The sequence below is a fragment of the Oncorhynchus masou genome, chromosome 2 (assembly GCF_036934945.1).
Source record: "Oncorhynchus masou masou isolate Uvic2021 chromosome 2, UVic_Omas_1.1, whole genome shotgun sequence".
NCBI lineage: Eukaryota > Metazoa > Chordata > Actinopteri > Salmoniformes > Salmonidae > Oncorhynchus > Oncorhynchus masou.
Genome location: NC_088213.1, coordinates 17,550,551 through 17,563,081, shown reverse-complemented (window position 1 = coordinate 17,563,081; position 12,531 = coordinate 17,550,551). Strand labels below are relative to the sequence as shown.

The window sequence follows — 12,531 nt, the reverse complement described above, 5'->3', positions numbered from 1 at the left end:
AACAGAGAGTAGCAGCAGCATAAAGAGGGGTCTGGGTAGCCCTTTGATTAGCTGTTCAGGAGTCTTATTTTCATTGTTTTAACTAGGCAACTCAGTTATTAAGAACAAATTCTTATTTACAATGAATGCCTAAGAACAGTGGGTTAACTGACTTGTTCAGGGAAAGAACGACAGATTTTTACCTTGTCAGCTCAGGGATTCAATCTAGCAATCTAGCAACCTTTCGGTTATTGGCCCAATGCTCTAACCACTAGGCTACCTACCGCCCCTTATGGCTTGGGGGTAGAAGCTGTTACGAAGCCTTTTGGACCTCGACTTGGCGCTCCGGTACCGCTTGCCGTGCGGTAGTAGGGAGAACAGTCTATGACTAGGGTGGCTGGAGTCTTTGACAATTCTGAGAGAAGGTACTATAAAAATGTATTAAATTGTATTGAGACTATCTCGACATAAGAGAAACAGAATGCAGAACTCATGTTCTGTACCATAACAGAAGCATATCATAGCCATGGAAGAGTTTGTTGGCCTATTTAATTTGAGTTTAAAAATTGTTTTACTGACCACCTTTCTTAGGCCCAAATGGCCCAGGTGTCCCAAATGACACACTATTCCCTACATAGTGCACTACTTTTGACCAGGGCCTATAGGGCACTATATCCAGAATAAGGTACCATTTGTGATACAACCCAAATGGCACAACTCTTACAAATCTCGTCATCATATCTCCAGAACATTTTGGGCCTTTGAATACTTGACAAAGTTCTTTATTCCTTGAAAACTATGAAATACTATCCAGTACAGTTTGAGCAGGGTCGGTATCGCAGCATCTCTTGAGAAATATATTTCTATATACTTCAATGAGACATTTAACTGAAATGAACTGAAGGAAAGTTATATATTTTTGTCACGTCAATCTTATTATTTACAGACCTACATTTGGGAATTAATATAATATAGATATGTTTATCACGCTGAAGGCTATGACTATTCTATATTTTTTTAATGTAAATACAATATGAATTGAATGTTTTCTTGTTGTTGTCATTCTTGATATAGCTGATATCTCATCATGCTGGTTTCGTGCATTGTAGAAATACATGATAGTACATATATAGGTTTAATGTTATTTACTATGCACATTGTGCTAATGGATTTCAAAAATATATAAACCCTACTGCTACCTTATGCTGTGCTCTGAATAGTCCAAGAGCCATAGTATTTACTATGGTCAGTGAAATCTGACTCTTCTCTCTGTTAATGGTAGTGACATCACTGACATTGTCCACTCACAGAAGACAGAGAGGGGAAAGCTGGGATGTGAGGGAACCAATAGGAGAATGGAGAGAGGGACTAATACCTAACAAACTCTAACCAGTAGGCTTGAATGGTTGTGAAGTCTGTTCACTGCAGTTACAAGAGCTGTGAGTCACAGAGAAGTAGAATACCTGTACTGTTTGTAAACATAGTGTTGGATATATTAGCTCTAGTATGATTGTGAATGATTCAAAAGAACCAAAACCAAGGAGTACGGTATGACTCAGCAAGTCGTATTCTATTCTATTCACGGCATACTTTCCAGAGTCCTAGAGTCAGGTAACAAACAAGGAATACAATACATGAACCATCACAATGCAATACAGTGTGTGTGTGTGTGTGTGTGTGTGTGTGTGTGTGTGTGTGTGTGTGTGTGTGTGTGTGTGTGTGTGTGTGTGTGTGTGTGTGTGTGTGTGTGTGTGTGTGTGTGTGTGTGTGTGTGTGTGATTCACTCTTCCCCAGAGTCCTATAGTTTTCTGTGTATACTCATCATAATTCAACATGACATCTTTAAACACATATATAAATATTTAATTTTATGCTACACTATGGTCTCACTATCAGACAATAAGTGTGGCCCTTTTTGTCTGAGGAGGTAGTTTACTTTACTACAGGGAGGCTAAATAAGGAAATACAGTATTCAAGTCACTAACGGTATCCCACTCAACCCCCAGCCCATCTGAGCAGAGCTGTGTGTGTGTGTGTGTGTGTGTTTGTGCGTGCGTGTGAGACTGTCCATGTACGTGTGTGTGTGTGCATGTGTTTATGCACGTGTGTGACACTGTGTCTGTGTACGTGTGTGTGACTGTGTGTGTGTATTGTGTGTCTTGGAAGCAGACAACCTAGCTTCTGCTGCTAAGGCCACAGGTTGTGCATTGTCAGTCTCTCACACAGCTGCACAGGGCACGGTGCCATTGGGTGGAGTAGGCCGGAGAGGAAATGTTTCTGTTTATGTGGACTGGCCAGATCTCTGCTGAAGCACTACTGACCCCATGTACTGTGCTATAGAGAGGTGTGGTTAAATGCGGAAGACATTTCAGTTGAATGCATTCAGTTGTACAACTGACTAGGTATCCCCCTTTCCTTTCCTTTATAGCCTGCACACTACAGGAACATTTAAAAGAACAGAATCCATCCAGTGAAGAGTGAAGTTGTAAGCTGAAGGGTTCGAATCATACAATGAGACAATCACGGGGTGCCCAAGCATTAACAATAGTGGGTTGGACCCATAGAAATGGAATTATATTTGGTTGGACTTTTGTTGATATTTTCAATACTTATGGCTGTGTCTTGATATTTTATGTGCAAGTTGGACTGAGAAAACAGCACAGGGCACTGTTGTCACTGTAAATATATACTTTTTAAATTTAAATAAGTAAATTAAGCAATAAGGATGTCATTTTCCTTAAAGTCAAGTTTTTTAGATGACTAATGTTACTGTACCCCCCCCCCCCCCCCCCCCCCAAAAAAAAAAAAAAATATATATAAATACATGTAATTTTGTTCTTGAAACATTTAATTGAAATACTGTGGAATTTCATTCATTCCTATGGAGGACTGCTTTTACTGAGGAGTGCCAATATGGCCGACCAGTGGCTTCGAAGCCTTTCAATGGCCAATGTATAGATGGATTATCTGACAACGTCACCAAAACCATGCTCATGCTTCCATTGGGCAGAAGTCCATGATTTGTTGTGATTCTGCATGTCCAGATAGCTACCAACAATGACAAGAAACTGCCATGTTGGGAATCGGACGTGACTTGTTTAAGCTAGTTTGATCTTGTTCTTTATATCATGTCTTGTGAGGTGTTGCCATATTAGAATTGACTAATTTCATGCCAATGCTAATATAGCCAAAATGTGCAGGCTAGCTGTCACGAATATTACCGACGGTGGCTCCCCTTCTGGTTCAGGTGGCGCTCGGCGGTCATTGTCGCCGGTCTACTAGCTGCCACCGATCCTTTGTTCTGTGTTCGTTTGGTTTTGTCTAATTGGTTTCACCTGTTCCTTGTTTGGTTGTTAGGGTGGGGTTATTTAAGTTCGTTTAGCCCGCTTCTGTTTGTGCGGGCTTGTTCATTCTGTATGTGTTAGAGTAGTTAGTGTTTTCATCGGGTTTTCGCGCTGTCCTTATATTTCACGTTAGGGTACATTTTTGTTTTGTAGTGATACCAGGTTTGGTATACTATTTTGTTCCTGTGATTATTTTGGTCATTAAAGCGTGTTTTTTCCCACATCCTTTGCTCTCTGCGCCTGACTCCACACCTATTCACTCATTGAGCGTTACACTAGTTAACCAACAACTGTACTGATGTATTTGATAGACAACAGTGGCATGGATTACATGAGGCACTGTTGTGCCTCTTGCATATCTCCTTCAATTTGCAAGAGGCACAATTTATGTCACCAGAGAAAGCATCTGAGTGAGCGAAACAGCTCTGTTTCTGTATGTGTAGCCCATCTATCTAAGGCTGTCTAGTCAAAAAGAGTATGACATTGTTGCTGCCCGTAGAAATGAATGCAAGAGAAGCCAGCTGAGCATTTGGCCTCCCTTGATAAAAAAAGTATTGAATAATAGCCAATCAGCATTGAGCTCAACTGTGAATGGTCCTGGCGCACCAAAAAAAGGGAAGACAGTTTGGATTTGGCTTCACACCAATCACAACACATCAAGAGCAAAACATCCTTGACTGAAATCATTTGAATTGTTGAATCTCATTGTGTTGTTCTCCTCTGGTGGCTAGCTAGCTAGCTAAAACTGTCCCTATCCTAAATTAGCAATGGATGGAGATATCGATTTGGACTTGTGGTTTTACTTAATTCTCCATACTGGCCAATGATTATAATGCTGATTCTGATCCAACCATAAATGCATACATTGTGCCCCTGGCCTGAGAGGATGTAAGTTCAATATGTAGCTAGATGTAGTAGGTTAATGTTAACTAGCTGGCTCATCATTGCCCATTCAAGCAAGTTACGTGAGAAAGCAAAAACTAAAAGTGTGTATATGACAGTCATAGACCGTTTCATCAACATAAAAGAGAGGATGGTATTGCCGTTTCTCTACAGGTAGGGTGAAGCAACACGTGTTTTGTACTTGCACGAACACACACACACACACACACACACACACACACACACACACACACACACACACACACACACACACACACACACACACACACACACACACACACACACACACACACACACCAGAACCATGGATAGCCACATCATATTCAGATTACGTTGATTAGACTACATTGTTTTTGGTATCTTTTAGTTGTCACTGTATTAGATTACAGAGGTGATTTGATGATGTTGAAATGTTGAAGTTGAAATGTTGCTGGAATGGTGAAGGCAGCTCATTTTTTCTTTGCGACTTGCATTAACTCTCTGTGGTTCGAAATCAGTAGTTGTTTAGTAGTCTGAAAATGTTGGAAACTGTAACTTGCTTGACCATGCTGTAAATCATGTTAGTTTGTTAGATGCAATATGTTTGTGGACTTCACAGGACAGAGGTTGCTCTCCGGTTGTGTGATGAAACAAAGGTGTAGTTGAATTTATTCTGTCGTTGACCGTTGTTCTTGTCTCGGCTTTAGGCTTATATATCACAGCGGCAAGGCATATGAACTAACAGGATTTATAGAGTAAACAACACAATTATCACAACATAGGTTGTAATACTTTTTTTTATCTGGCTTGGCTTTCCCGGTGATTTTACCCACGCATAGCTACTAAGACAAAAAGTGCTCATTGTGCAAATGCATTTATGTTTTCAATAAACATTGACTAAATATAGATTACATGTTTCAACAATCTAAGCCAACCCCGTCTGTTTTGCCCCATAGCTGAGCACACGTCGGTTTTGTTGCTAAACAACCAACCCCTTTACAGCAGTAGCAATCCAGGGTTTATATACGTGATTTTATTGAAACCAATTCCCCTTTCTTTCGTCAGGTCCTCCGAAGAAAGACTCTCAGCCAATCACCGTTCACCATCTGTAAGCATGGCGGCGGACTTCAGGTGGGGATGTGCTGTGCTTTTGCTCTGTACGTATTTGATATGTATTTTAGCAACGGACGGTCAAAATAACAAGCCCAAGAAGAAGAAAGATATCCGGGATTACAATGATGCTGATATGGCACGGCTTTTGGAAGAATGGGAGGTAAACAACACGTTTTTAATTCGGTTAATAGCTGCTTTTCAGTTACTCAGACAGCTGGCTAGCAACTCGGCTAACTAAATGGCTAATCAGAAAGCTAGCTAACTAACGTGCCCAACATAATCCCCGTCTGATCACAATGATCTTCGTAGCTTGCTAGATAGCTACTAGCCCCAAACTATTGCTCCTTCCTGATAAGGTATAGCTGTCATGCAGCATCATAGCTATAGTCCATTGTATTATATAACGTAACTAGCTAACCTTGACCTGCTAAGTTAGCTAACGTTATGTTGGTTAATGAGTGAACTAGCTAGCTAACCAGGAACTCATCCTGTTTCACGTGATATATTCTTTGCAGCTGGGTATTCATCCATCAATCGAATGTATCAACAGATGTCACAGTGCTATACAGAAACCCAGCCTAAAACCCCAAACAGCAAGCAATGCTCTCCACACCAAACTTTCTTTGTCTATCTAGCTAACTAGTTAATTAAGATAGTCAATTTACTATTCTGTTCCTATTTGAATGAATAGTTTTGCTGTTGCATTACTGAAGTACTTGTAGTCAATGATATCATTCATTGTGTAATAGCTGGAACTCAGTCATATCTCTTCCTCCCCACTTCTTTCAGAAAGACGATGACATCGAGGAGGGCGACCTCCCTGAGCACAGACGGTCCCCCCCGCCTATCGACTTTTCCAAGGTAGATGCTTCCAAGCCTGAGGAGCTGCTGAAGATGTCGAAGAAGGGAAAAACTCTGATGGTGTTTGCCACGGTGGAGGGAGAGCCTACGGAGAAGGAAACTGAGGAGGTGACCAGTCTGTGGCAGAGCAGCCTCTTCAATGCCAATTTTGACATTCAGAGGTAGGCCTATACTGTAGTCTAATACAGCATTTTTCAAACCTTTCCTGTTGTATAATGGCCTGCAAACCTGCTGTGCTGGAGTGGGCGCTATTTCACAGTTGGCCTAAGTCTGTACTACTAAGAACATTTTTATATATAAACAAATAAATCCCTACTAACTTTTAACAAACCCTTCCAAGCTCTTCAAACTTTCTCTGTCATGCTGAGATAATCCATCTTTAGGATTATTTAGCATTTAAAAAATCATGTTGACTAACATCTGTTACCCACGTTAGCTCTGTTGTCATATCCACAATAATCTTCAACCTGGCATTTCTGCTTTCCACAATCTGAGTTGGGGTTGATAACTTTTCCAATGAATGCTATGAAGTCAGCTTGATTTACTATCAGTGTCCTTTGACACAGTAGAATTTTTAGGCCATATTGTCCAGCCCTATCTCTATTTATATTTATATATATATATATATATTGTATAAAATGTTCTCAAAATGGCTCTGTGCAGGTCAGTCAAATTCTTCCACACTGATTTCGACAAACCATTTCTATATGGACCTCGCTTTATGCATGAGGGTATTGTCATGCTGAAACAGCAAAGGGCCTTCCCCAAACTGTTGCCACAAAGTTGGAAGCACAGAATTGTCTAGAATGTCATTGTATGCTATAGCATTAAGTGTTCCCTGGAACTAAGGGGCCTAGCCCGACCCATGAAAAACAGCCCCAGACCATTCTTCCTCCACCAAACTTTACAGTTGGCACTATGCATTCGGTCAGGTAGCGTTCTCCTGGCATCCGCCAAACCCAGATTCGTCTGACGGAATGCCAGATGGTGAAGCGTGATTCATCACTCCAGAGAACACGTGTCCACTGCTCCAATGACAACAAGCTTTACACCACTCCAGCCAACGCTTGGAATTGTGTGTGGTTGCTCAGCCATGGAAACTTCCAATGGAGAGTTTCCATTATCAGAATGTTCCCCTGCTAAGCATGGCTTGCATAGAATGTTAGCAGTCTATCATTTCCAATGAATCAGACTAGTTTGACTTCACCTCTCTTTCTTTACGGCATTGGTTAATGGGATAGGGTGTCACATCAAACACCACCACTTTCCACTTCGACACATCATTACTCTTGTTCCCTACCTTCACCCTCTTCATGCTCTCTGCACTGGAATTACCACTGCTTTCAGTAGCATGGTCTCTTTTTCCTATTACTTTCCACTACAGACCATTCAGGTCCTTGAACCTCATCCTCCCGCTCCATATCATCAGAACGATCACCCATATTGATCACATTCTAGTGCATCTGTAGCTTCTCCAACCTTCTCTCCATTTCCTTCATCGCTGCATCCTTAACACTCGCTGCCATCACTGCGCGTCGCTCCGAGTCTGGTTGGTTCCATCAAATCACCATGTGTGGAAGGCTAATCCTCTCACCTGGCTGTGCTTCATAGTAATTCATGAAGCTTCTTCTTCCTTCCACAGTGGGAGAGGCTATACTGATATGCCTGGTGCCCTTCTTTCCACCTCTAGGCCCCTGGCATGTATTTGGTATATTCTAGAGTTAGCACACCTGATTCTAATGGTCAACTAATCACCAAGCCATTGACGACTAATTAAATCAGGTATGCTAGTTTACAACCAAATAGTCCATTTTGAGAGGTAGGCTCTAATGTTAAAAAGAGATGAGCCTTAGTTCTGCTCCTGGAGAGACAGCCATCATTGACTGCTAGTTTCGTCCCAGTTTTGTGCCATCACACCTGATTAAACTAATCAATTGATTAGTTTAATCAGGAAATGCAGTGAAATGTCTCCACACATCAGAAAGTGCCCGTGGCATTATCCTGTAAAGATTAGAATTTTTTTTGTCAAAAAAACCCAAATACAATTCCATGTACAAATAAATAGTTAAGCAGTTAGATTAAACAACTCCTTTTGTAAGATACATTTCATTTTTTTTTAAATGTATGGAAACGGGTGAATTAACACTCCTCTGTTAGCAGGCTCAAGCAAGCTGAAACCCACATGGTAGCAAAAATTAACTAGCAGAAATTGTTAACAAGTTAGAAATGATTTAAACACTTTGCTGTAGGCTACTATTTACTAGTTAACAAAAACTAATGTATGTCATATAAAATATATTCACCCCACCCAGCAATGTAATCAACTTACCAGAAAACATGTACATTTGAAGTCAGAAGTTTACATACACTTAGGTTGGAGTCATTAAAACTCATTTTTGAACCACTCCACAAATTTCTTGTTAACAAACTATAGTTTTGGCAATCTGCTTTGTGCATGACACAAGTAATTCTTCCAACAATTGTTTACAGACAGATAATTTATAATTCACTGTATCACAATTCCAGTGAGTCAGAAGTTTACATACACTAAGTTGACGGTGCCTTTTAAACAGCTTGGAAAATTCCATAAAATGTCATGGCTTTAGAAGTTTCTGATAGGCTAATTGACATAATTTGACTCAATTGGAGGTGTACCAGTGGATGTATTTCAAGGCCTACCTTCAAACTCAGTGCCTCTCTGCTTGACATCATGGGAAAATCAAAAGAAATCAGCCAAGATCTCAGAAAAAAATTGCAGACTTCCACAAGTCTGGTTCATCCTTGGGAGCCAGACTACGGTTTGCAACTTCACATGGGGACAAAGATCGTACTTTTTGGAGAAATGTCCTCTTGTCTGATGAAACAAAAATAGAACTGTTTGGCCATAATGACCATCGTTATGTTTGGAGGAAAAGAGGGGAGGCTTGCAAGCCAAAGAACACCATCCCAACCGTGAAGCACAGGGGTGGCAGCATCATGTTGTGAGGGTACTTTGCTGCAGGAGGGACTGGTGTACTTCACAAAATAGATGGCATCACGGAATATTATGTGGATATATTGAAGCAACATCTCAAGACATCAGTCAGGCAGGAAGTTAAAGCTTGGTCGCAAATGGGTCTTCCAAATGGACAATGACCCCAAGCATACTTCCAAAGTTGTTACAAAATGGCTGAAGGACATCAAAGTCAAGGTATTAGAGTGGCCATCACAAAGCCCTGACCTCAATCCTATAGAAAATTTGTGGGCAGAACTGAAAAAGCGTGTGCGAGCAAGGAGGCCTACAAACCTGACTCAGTTACACCAGCTCTGCCAGGAGGAATGGGCCAAAATTCACCCAACTTATTGTGGAAGGCTACCGAAAATGTTTGACCCAAGTTAAACAATTTAAAGGCAATGCTACGAAATACTAATTGAGTGTATGTAAACTTCTGACCCACTGGGAATGTGATGAAAGAAATTAAAGCTGAACTAAATCATTCTCTACTATTATTCAGACATTTCACATTCTTAAAATAAAGTGGTGATCCTAACTGACTTAAGACAGGGAATTATTACTTGGATTAAATGTCAGGAATTGTGAAACTGAGCCAAATACATTTAAACTAAGGTGTATGTAAACATCCGATTTCAACTGTAGTCCTTGGGTCAGACAGTCTAGTAGTGTGGGCTCAATAGCATGTCATTAGTTTGCAAGATCTTGAGAATCAGCTGTACATGTGATGGGAGAATGCACTGTGCAATTCCATTGAATTGGGGATATTTTAACCAAAATATGCCACAAAACCTAGACTTGCCTTGTGTATCCCACAAAAAAGGTTCACTGTTATAAGCTAACATTTTTGATGACTTTAAGCAAACTTCCCATGTTAACTTCCCATGGATATTCCCCGTAAAGTTTCCAACCCTTTGCAACCCTAAACAAAGTACACTAATACTCTACGTAACCAAACAAAATGTTGACAGTAGATTAGTTCATTATTGTAAAAAATAAATGTCGTTTTTGCAGGTTTCTTTATTCCCAGACTTTAGACTTTGGCTAATGTCCCATGTTGTCCCTCCTCTCCCCTTGTACTGTAGGTTTGTGGTGGGCTCCAACCGGGTCATCTTCATGCTGCGAGATGGCAGCTTCGCGTGGGAGGTCAAGGACTTCCTGGTGGCCCAGGAGCGCTGCGCCGAGGTTACCGTGGAAGGCCAGGTGTTCCCCGGGAAGGCCGCCAAGAAAGATGACAGCGCCAAGCAGCAGAACGAAGTGAACACCAAAAAGAAGGGCAAGAAGAAGTCGGAGGGCAAGAAACCCGACCTGGACGGCAACAGAGCGAATAAAGACAAGGTTGAACTGTGATTGGCTGATGATGGAGAGAGAGATGGGATTGGCAGAACAATCACAAGGCCCGTCCAGACCAGCAACACCACCTAGCTTCTTTTACTTTAGTATTTGCAGATCTGAGGCCAATGGGTAGAAGAAAGATGCGTCTGACTACTACCTAGCCTTTCAATCAGGCTTTATGGAGCTGCTACAGATCTGCAGACACTGAGGTGGTAGAGGCTAGGGGAAGGGACTTGGAGAGAGGTTCAACGGTGACTCGGCACAAGACAGTTTGTGGCACTGTGTACTCTTTCAAACCTATTAAAGTCAGGGTCGATGACTGACCTCAGAGCAGATGTTATAGTGTAGCTTTGAGGTTTATGGTTTATTTTACGCACCTGTCACTGAGTCTGAAGGTCAAAATGTTTGTATGGCTTGTCGATGACTTGTCTCTTTTACAATGTGACATTTTTTATTTTGAAACAATTTATGAATCCAACCAGTGCTTCAATATTACTTTTTGTCATTGTTTTCCAGTACATTTGTTAGAGGCATTGTATTTCATTATTCCAATAAAACATAAGTAATACAAGAAATGATTTGAGCACAAACTGATTTTCCTACCTGTGCCAAAACCACTGATTTAGTACTGTACTACACAGGTAATGAGTTCTATTTGGGACGCACACATAGATGATTCTGTTTTGATTTCTTTTTTTCTTGTATTCATACACATGACATAATTTGGTCTTGAATGGATTTTCAATAAATGACAGAATAAAATGATTTTCTTTGTCAGTCCTGTTAAGTTAATGGGTTGCTTTTTGGGGGTCCCTATTGACTGTGTGAGCCCCATACATTCCCTCTGCTCGTCCTCTTTACCACATCCCTTGGTGGACAAATGATTCTGCCTGTCCCTACAAGCCCCAAATGTTGATCTTGTCCCTACAGACTCATAGCCCTATAATGTGGTGGACTCAACATGATTCTGCCTGTCCCTACAGACTCATAGCATAATGACTCATAATAATGTGGTGGACTCAACATGATTCTGCCTGTCCCTACAGACTCATAGCCCCATAACGTGGTGGACTCAACATGATTCTGCCTGTCCCTACAGACTCATAGCCCCATAACGTGGTGGACTCTACATGATTCTGCCTGTCCCTACAGACTCATAGCCCCATAATGTGGTGGACTCAACATGATTCTGCCTGTCCCTACAGACTCATAGCCCCATAATGTGGTGGACTCAACATGATTCTGCCTGTCCCTACAGACTCATAGCCCCATAATGTGGTGGACTCAACATGATTCTGCCTGTCCCTACAGACTCATAGCCCCATAATGTGGTGGACTCAACATGATTCTGCCTGTCCCTACAGACTCATAGCCCCATAACGTGGTGGACTCAACATGATTCTGCCTGTCCCTACAGACTCATAGCCCCATAATGTGGTGGACTCAACATGATTCTGCCTGTCCCTACAGACTCATAGCCCCATAATGTGGTGGACTCAACATGATTCTGCCTGTCCCTACAGACTCATAGCCCCATAACGTGGTGGACTCAACATGATTCTGCCTGTCCCTACAGACTCATAGCCCCATAACGTGGTGGACTCAACATGATTCTGCCTGTCCCTACAGACTCATAGCCCCATAATGTGGTGGACTCAACATGATTCTGCCTGTCCCTACAGACTCATAGCCCTATAACGTGGTGGACTCAACATGATTCTGCCTGTCCCTACAGACTCATAGCCCCATAACGTGGTGGACTCAACATGATTCTGCCTGTCCCTACAGACTCATAGCCCCATAACGTGGTGGACTCAACATGATTCTGCCTGTCCCTACAGACTCATAGCCCTATAATGTGGTGGACTCAACATGATTCTGCCTGTCCCTACAGACTCATAGCCCCATAACGTGGTGGACTCAACATGATTCTGCCTGTCCCTACAGACTCATAGCCCCATAATGTGGTGGACTCCATGATTCTGCCTGTCCCTACAGACTCATAGCCCCATAATGTGGTGGACT

General features: G+C 41.7%; 1 protein-coding gene across 1 annotated transcript; it reads left to right on the top strand.

The window, feature by feature from the left end:
* Positions 1-5,291: 5,291 nt before the first annotated feature.
* Positions 5,292-11,084, top strand: mesd (mesoderm development LRP chaperone). Its single transcript, XM_064989036.1, has 3 exons — positions 5,292-5,478; positions 6,108-6,340; positions 10,257-11,084. The coding sequence occupies exons 1-3, from the start codon at positions 5,320-5,322 to the stop codon at positions 10,519-10,521; spliced, it is 657 nt and encodes a 218-aa protein (XP_064845108.1). The 5' UTR covers positions 5,292-5,319; the 3' UTR covers positions 10,522-11,084.
* Positions 11,085-12,531: the final 1,447 nt, after the last annotated feature.

Coding starts and splice junctions, on each gene's coding strand:
- mesd (XM_064989036.1), top strand. CDS start 5,320: ATGGCGGCGGACTTCAGGTGGGGATGTGCTGTGCTTTTGCTCTGTACG. Junction 5,479..6,107: donor GGCTTTTGGAAGAATGGGAG/GTAAACAACACG, acceptor CACTTCTTTCAG/AAAGACGATGACATCGAGGA. Junction 6,341..10,256: donor GCCAATTTTGACATTCAGAG/GTAGGCCTATAC, acceptor CTTGTACTGTAG/GTTTGTGGTGGGCTCCAACC.